At 42.8% G+C, this 8,050-nt stretch overlaps 1 protein-coding gene across 2 annotated transcripts; it reads left to right on the top strand.

Annotated features, from left to right (window-relative positions):
* Positions 1-1,553: 1,553 nt before the first annotated feature.
* LOC146706731 (mixed lineage kinase domain-like protein) lies at positions 1,554-7,240 on the top strand. 2 transcript variants are annotated; one of them, XM_085464943.1, is made up of 3 exons: positions 1,554-1,610; positions 1,824-2,073; positions 6,239-7,240. In XM_085464943.1, the coding sequence occupies exon 3, from the start codon at positions 6,245-6,247 to the stop codon at positions 6,902-6,904; it is 660 nt and encodes a 219-aa protein (XP_085321069.1). In that variant the 5' UTR covers positions 1,554-1,610; positions 1,824-2,073; positions 6,239-6,244; the 3' UTR covers positions 6,905-7,240. The 2 variants fall into 2 exon arrangements, with proteins under 2 accessions (XP_085321069.1, XP_085321070.1); XM_085464944.1 differs by lacking the exons at positions 1,554-1,610; positions 1,824-2,073 and adding an exon at positions 5,636-5,934.
* The last annotated feature ends 810 nt before the right edge of the window (positions 7,241-8,050 follow it).

The following is an 8,050-nucleotide window of genomic DNA, read 5'->3' on the forward strand; positions in this document are numbered from 1 at the left end:
CAACTCATTCATGTCACCTGAAAGGTAAACCTGTTTCTCCATCACCTGTTCAGCTCTGATGGTTCAGTAAGGACATCTCCTGGTTTCATCTTCATGTTTCCCTCTCACCACATATCCAAACCCACATCATGACCAGCAGCTTTACAGCTGTGGCTCCAGCAAACATCAGCTGATACTAGAAAGTAATATTAAATAAATTCTAACAACAGCTGATCAAGCTTGAACGTGCTGCTGTTGTTTATCCGCTGGTTTCCTCTTTCTGGCACAAAGTGGTCGATAAACAAACAACAGAGAAAAGCCGATCAGCTGATCATTGATCAGTTTCATGATTGAAGTAGAAACAGGAGAGGGAGGGGGGAGAATGAAAGAAGAAGAGGCAGCTGTGCAGCAAAGACACAGAATAACTGCAGCTTTGTCTTTTTCATTGTAGCTGAATTACGGGACAAACTGTTCCTTTTCACCTCAATAAGAAACGCGTAATATTTTCTCTGAATACCAGACGATTCTGTTTTTTACGGGACGGTTCAACATCATTAACTTCATAGCACCACCCAGCTGTATAGAAACTCCGTCATGCTAGCTAGCACGCAGTACGAAAAAGTCAGCACAGCTAAAATAAACTCCACCTAAACTTGGTTCATATCTGACCCAGATGGACTGCAGGTCATAACCTCTTACCTGAAGTTCAGTTCACACTCGGACCGGCGGCCGCCTCGGGTCTCTCCTCCTGTCTCCCCTCCTGTCTCCCCTTTCCCTCCTCCACCTGCTGCCTCCACCACTTGCTAATGTTATTGAATCTGTGGAAGCTCCGCGATGCCACCACACGAACGAATAACGTGCCTATCTAAATCCCAGTAACGAGTAACGCGTTCCTGGTTTTGGCATAATAACTAGTTACCGTGCTACTTACCACAATAATAACGTAGTTACTGTAACGCGTTACTTAATAACGCCTTAGTCCCAACACTGGTACCTTCATGATGTAAACAATGACGTGCATGCAGCGCAGGTATCGCCTCCAACTGTGCAGCCTTACTGGGTTTGCTGTGAAATATTTAAAGAGATCAAATATTTGCCGCTCACATCAAACTGGACTCTATGAACTAGAATTAGTTCAAAAACAATTGGTTAACATTTCTGTTTTTACATTTACGATTACCAACACACACCACAGAAACGTCTTTTCACAGAGGGCCACTTCCTGTGTGGATGAAGCAAACCGACAGCAGGCAGTTGTGATTCGCTGGCTGTGACTCACCTGAAGCGTTACAGGCCTCTCTGCTTGGACTGTTGGGCTGAGGCTCACCTGGGTCAGGATTGGACCGTCTGTGCTCAGAACATCGGCTCACTCTGATTCAATTCATGTCAGAACAAAACCAAGAACAGCTGGGTGGTAACTAAGTACAAAATACTTAAGCATTCCAGGTATCCGTGCTTTACTTTGAAGTATTCTGCTGATAATAAACGGGGCTAACGCAGATCGTTGTGTCTGTTGCTGTACGTCAGCACAGAGATGTTTCAGATAAATCACCTAAAAAACTCACAAGAATGAAATTGACATTCATTTTCCTCAACACCTGAGCAGCAACACTTGTGACCTCCACTGACTGGTAAATACCCAAACTCTTTACTCCTCTGCTCCTGTACGATGGGAGATTTTACCCTGGAGTCATCTTTGTTAAAACCAGCAGCAGTTTAATATTTTTAACTATGCTTTGAAAGTGTTTTCTTCAAATGGGAATTTAGAGTTGAAACGTGTTGTATTCAGCAGCCAGAGGCTAAATCCTGCCCTTCACTAACTTTAATACATTTTGACCTGCCAGGTTGTAGCTGTGGTCCGGTGCACAGAAGAGTGCACCTCTGCTGCATTTGCAATAAAAAGCTGACCAACGCAGAATGAAACTTAAAGGGAAGTTGGTGCCGGAGACAAAGAGAAACCTGTGCATGGATCTTCTCTCTTGATTTGTTGCAGGGAGGCTGCAGGGAGTCACTGAGCTCAAAGGAGTGTGTAGCTACGGCACAACAAGCAGTTTCTTTGAGCCGAATATAAAAGTGACGGAGCTTTATGTGCAGGTAAGTTGTAAGACTACGCCCGTTGTCCAGCGTGCTGTTGCCTAAATAACAAAGAAAACAATGACCCTGTCATGTCTGCGTCAGTCTTGAAAGGACAAACAGCATAATTATGCAGTTGCCACTTTAAAATAATCCTTCTTGTCAGTGGAAATTCTTTGTCATTTCCCAACACGGACACTTGCAGCATGCTCTCATTTATGAGAAACTGGTGGAGTTTCTACGCCCAAAGATAACGATCTTTCCTCAAATGCATTCTTTTGTAAAAACAAACTCACAGTGAAGAATGTGAAGGTGGACACGTATCAGTGCCACTCTGTTAACCTGCTTAACCTGCAGTAACCGAACATTCAAGAGATTCCCCACCCCACCCCCGAATGCACAGACCGAGTGGATAGCTCACAAAATGTGTCTTTTTTCACAACAAATTCTCTCTTAATGTCCATGAAAGAACTAGAAAAGCTGATCGCGTCCTTGATTGTTAACGTGAGCTTGTCCATTGCTCAAATGAGCTGAGCTTTAAATCAGCAGAAATAAAAAGCTAAGTGTTTCTTTAATACAGCAGTTAAATGTGGAATCAGCTGCTGCCACTGGGTCCAGTTTTACACGTTTGTATGAAAGTATATTTAAAGCTCCAGAAAAGTTTCATTTACCCCTAAAGATGCAAAATGCTCTTCATGCTTCGTTAGAAACTGCATTACTTATAAATGTGGAAATTATATATTTATTATTATTTATTTTTAAAAAAGGAGAACACTGAGGTCGATTAGCTCAGAACTTTGTTTTATATCTTCTCTTTGAACAAGATAGAAATTTAGGGGTAACATGGCCTTACAAACCTATTACACACAGCCTATTCAGTTCATAGGCTGTGTCTATGAACTAAAATTAGTTGAAACAATTGGTTAACATTTCTGTTTTTACGTTTGACTACGCACGTTTAGCTTCATTTCTGCAGTTCCACAATAGTATGTGTGTTTTATCCCTGGTATGAAAAATGTTCAGCTGCTGACGGGACAGAGTTCTTTGGAGTCGTGATGCAAAAACAACCTTTATCTTCACGGCGATGTCACACAGACACACTGAACACTGATTCTGAGGAATGCTTGACTTAACAAACACTGGTTGTTGCACAATCACAAAGCAGAACATGAACATATTTCAGTCTTCTTCTTCCTCCTGCTCCCTTCAGGGGGCGCCACAGCAGATCATCAGCCGCCATCTCCTCCTATCCCAGCATCCTCCTCTGTCACACCAACCCTCTGCATGTCCTCCGTCACTGCGTCCTTTGAGGTCTTCCTCTTTTCCTCCTGCCTGGCAGCTCCATCTTCATCACTCTGTCCAGTATATCCACTGTCCTTCATTCCCTGCTCGGTCATCTCTTTTCACTTCCTGTGTCATTGTCTTTTATTTTCTTATCTCTAGTCTATGTCAGAGCGCCTGTTTCCAGGCCCCGTCTGCGGTCTCCAGTTCCTTGTGCCTTTGGATTTTCTCCCTTTTGGACTTTTCACTTTTGCCCATTGGGACTTTGTTTTGTTTTCTCATTGTTTGTTAAATCTCACCTGTTTTCCATGTCTGCATTTTCACATCTCAAAGTGATATTTGAGTCAATTTCAGGGCCTGTAAAGAAGTTTAATCAGTAATTCAGCTTCTACCAGGTTCTGACTGTGAGCCTCAATTACACATACAGTCGGGGAAGATGGCCCCGCCCCTCCCTGAGCCTGGTTCTGCTGGAGGTTTCTTCCTGTTAAAAGGGAGTTTTTCCTTCCCACTGTCGCCAAAGTGCTGCTCATAGGGGGTCACATGATTGTTGGATTTTTCTCTGTATGTAGTATTGGATCGTCTACCTTAGAAGAGGAAAGCAGGTATTTGTTAGACCTTTCTCAACTTCAACACATTCTGTATACATGTTCTTCTACATGAGGTGTATATGTACAGTGGCAAGTGTTCATATTTTCTGCTTGTGAAGTTGTGTCTCATTGTTGTTTTTTAAATTCTTCAAATGCAGTCATCACTTCAAACTATTCACAGTAAATGATTTTTTGTTTCTATGGGCGGAGTCTCCAACTTTGTGATTGCAGCCTTTTCTTAGAACATAAATCTGTGTGTAATCCACCAGTTTAACGTATCCTTCCAGTTACTTTGGAAGCTCTCACACTCAGACCTCTGAGCCGAATCTGAAACTTCCTTTTTGAGAGATTTCAGGTTCAGCTCATCAGAGCTTCCAGATGAAGTTCATCCCAGTTTAATTCTGATACCACTTACAGGGACGCTTCCCCTGCTCTTTGTGATAAATCCTTAAAGTATTTTTCTGGAAAGATCTCAGCTTTAAGGGCTTCTCATCCATCTCATTCATCATCAGTTTTAGACCCAGTTCCAGCCTCTGAATGCTTGACTGTCTTCCAACAGTTTGAGCCAGTGTCTTATTCTGCTTTAAAAGATATAATTGATCATCTCAAAATCTCTGGTTCCCCGCATGATATTCTTCCTTCTCGTTTCTTTAAGGAAGCTTTACATGTTATTGGTCCTTGTATCTTATCTCTGCTGAATGCATCATTGTCATCAGGTTGTGTACCGTCTCTCTAAGCATGCTGTTGTGCAACCTATTATGAAAAAGAAAAATCTTGACCCTAATGCTCTCACTAACTACAGGCCGATCTCCAAACTCCCTTTTATTTCCAAAATATTGGAAAAGGTAGTTCTAAAACAACTTCAGGCCTTTTTAGATGCAAATGGTATTAATGACAAGTTTCAGTCTGGTTTGAAACCTCGCCACAGCACAGAGACAGCCTTACTTAGAGTTTTTAATGATCTTCTTTTAACTGCTGACTCTGGATATTCTGTGGTTTTAGTTTTACTTGACTTGACTGCTGCTTTGGTTAACCACAACATTCTTCTATCAAGAGTGGAACATGTTGTTGGTCTCAAAGGTTTTATCTTGGTTTAAATCCTACCTCTCAGAGAGGTCGTTCTCTGTTGCTATGGGGCAACACTCCTCGGCTTCTGCCCCTATTTACTGTGGTGTGCCTCAAGGGTCCGTGCTCGGTCCTGCTCTCTTCTCTTTGTACATGTTGCCCTTGGGATTAATTTTTAGTAAATACAACATCTCCTTTCACTGTTATGCTGATGATATCCAGATTTATTCACCTTTGAAATCCGATGTGACTGCTTCTTTGCAACCTCTGTTCAACTGCTTGCATGAAGTTAAAATTTGGTTATCACATAATTTTCTTACATTGAACGAGACCGAAATCATAGTCTTTGGTAGTCACACTCCGCTAAACCAGTTAGCTGACGCCCTAGGCCCTCTCGCTAGCCATCTCTCGCCCACTGTAAGAAACCTCGGAGTGTTCCTGGAGGGCTCTTTTAAACTCGAGAAACAGGTCTCCACTGTGGTAAAAAACAGCTTTTACCAGTTGCGTCAGATATCCAAAGCAAAGCCGTTCCTTCCTTTAAAAGATCTTGAAAAGCTTATCCACGCATTTATTACATCCAGATCGGACTACTGTAACTCCCTCTACTCGGGCCTCCAACACTCCTCTCTTTGCCGGCTCCAGTTAATTCAAAATGCAGCTGCGCGTCTTTTAACAGGTACAAGAATTCATGAACACATAACTCCAATGTTAGCCAAATTACATTGGCTCCCTGTTAAATATCGCAAAGATTTTAAAATTCTTTTGTTCACTTTTAATATTCTGAATAATTTAGCGCCCAGCTATCTGAACTACTCCATTCATACAATCCCAACAGAGCAGATCGTCCAATCACAGGCTCCTAGCACAACCTAGGTCTCGAATGAAGTCGAGAGGTGACCGGGCCTTTGCATCCGTGGCACCCAGACTCTGGAATAACCTCCCTGTTCATGTTCGTACTGCCGAGTCGATCCAGTCTTTTAAATCACGTCTTAAAACTTATCTTTTTACTTTGGCTTTTGATTCTAACTAGTTGGTCTAGCTTGTTGTGTTGTTACCTATTGTTTGTTGTCCTGTTTTATTGTTTGTTTTAATTGTCTCATGCTTATACTGACTGTGAAGCACTATGGTCAACACTGTTGTTTTAATATGTGCTATATAAATAAATTTCGATTTGATTTTGATTTGAATTCAGTCTAGTTAAGTTTACTTCTCCATGGCACCGTTACAGTTCTGTTACCTTTCTTTCCTTACAGTTCACCATGGATAAGCTGGTCTCCGAACTTTTCGGCCTCTGCCCAACCATCATCGAGATGTATGACAATATGAAGGACAATGACGAACGCTGCAGGCGGATTGCTGACAGGGTCAGAGCTTTGGAGGGACTGGTTTTAACCGTCAAAGAAAGGGGATCAGGCAGAAACTCTGGCGCTGTGGAGAAAGCGCTGAAGGAACTCCACACCATCTTGAAACATGCTGAGAAACTGGTGTCAAAATTCTCAAAAAATAATCGGCTTAAGCAGTTCATGATGTCAGGCAGCATTGGAGCAAAGTTCAGCGAGGTGAACCAAAGACTCACTGAGAACTTCCAGATGCTTTCTGGAGCTCTGCAGGTTGAGCAGAGCGACATACTGCACAAGGTGTATGAAACTGTTTTAGGGCGCCCCTACACACCGCTGCCTAACCCCCCATGTCCTACGTTTTCCCCAGCAGCACCGCCTATCCCCTCTCCTCCCGTGCCTGCCGCCTACATCATGGCACCCATGCGGGCTTCGACGCCTGTTCTGGCCCAGCCTTTCTGCAAAACTACAACAGTTCGCGTTCTTGTCTCCAATAACATGCCCCCGATGCCCGTCATTAGGACCATCAGCCCTGTTTCTGTCGTCAGAACTGTTTCACCGATGGGTTTTCGGCTCTACTAGTTTGGCCAGTCGCTTTGCATGATTTGTGATCAATAATAATCCCTATTTAATCCTCATGGGCCTTCATTCCTCCTGGAAGGTCTTCTTGACTGGGAAGCTGTGAAGGTAACTTTCATTCTCGAGAAATTCTTTTGTAAAAGAAATACTACTTTTTTTCACGATTAAATAGATTTGAGAGGGATTCAAAAACAAACAATTTTAATAAAGTTTTGTGAAACAATGAAATTATTCCTTGCTGAAATGAGTGCACACATATTTATTCTCTTTCACATTGTTATGTAATTTGTGTCCTCTTGTCCTAGTGCTAAATGAATCTCTAATAAATCAAGGAGCCTATGTGTGTCTGTGTGGTTTTCATCTAATTTAACAATCGTTCATCTGATCTGCTTCAAACTGTGCAGTCTGAGGATGCAGCGTGGTGATCAACAGTCATGTCATGGTCCTGCGGCCATGACTCAGTGACTTTGTGTTTATGTTCTTTATTGTTATTATTCTCTTTATTATTCTTGGGCTGTTTTGGGATGGTTTGTGTTTTGGGATTTTAGATACTGGGTTTTGGGTTTGTGCTCCCTCTGTTGGTCCCTGGTGTTAGTGTTCCCCTGTCTCGTCAGGTTAATCAGGTCCAGCTGTGTCTCCCACCTGTGTGTGATTTCCCAGTGTCTCTTTGTGTACTTATAGTGTGTGTTTTCCTCTGCTCCTCGTCGCGTCGTCTGTGTTCATACCCTGTGAAATCCCCTGCGTGCTCTCCCTGCTGTTCTCCCTTCATGTTCAGGTTTGCCACTCCTTTGTGTAGTTTCACCCAGTTTAGTTCATCCTTAGTTCTGTTTTGCCATCTCCACTTTATGTTTGATATTGTCAATAAATCGCCTTCACATCTGAGTAAGTGCTGAATTTGAGTCCTCCTTTCCACTCTTCACACGGCCACTGCCCCGGACCGTGACAAGTCATTGGCTAATAACGTAGCACTACACCCTCTCGTCCAATCGCATAAGCCCATGAAATGTCCCCTGGCTTCACGGACAGGGTTTACGTTGGAATAAGTTGGACAAATCTTTTAAAAGTTGCCAAGAAATATCTCCCACTAATGTTTCTGTCGCATCGGTGAGCTGAAACGCCAAACTAGTCGGATCGAGTGTTCAGCTGTTG

The sequence above is a fragment of the Copadichromis virginalis genome, linkage group LG7 (genome assembly GCF_057382275.1).
Source record: "Copadichromis virginalis isolate Kocher_CV1m ecotype Utaka linkage group LG7, C_Virginalis_male_GT1.1, whole genome shotgun sequence".
Classification (NCBI taxonomy): domain Eukaryota; kingdom Metazoa; phylum Chordata; class Actinopteri; order Cichliformes; family Cichlidae; genus Copadichromis; species Copadichromis virginalis.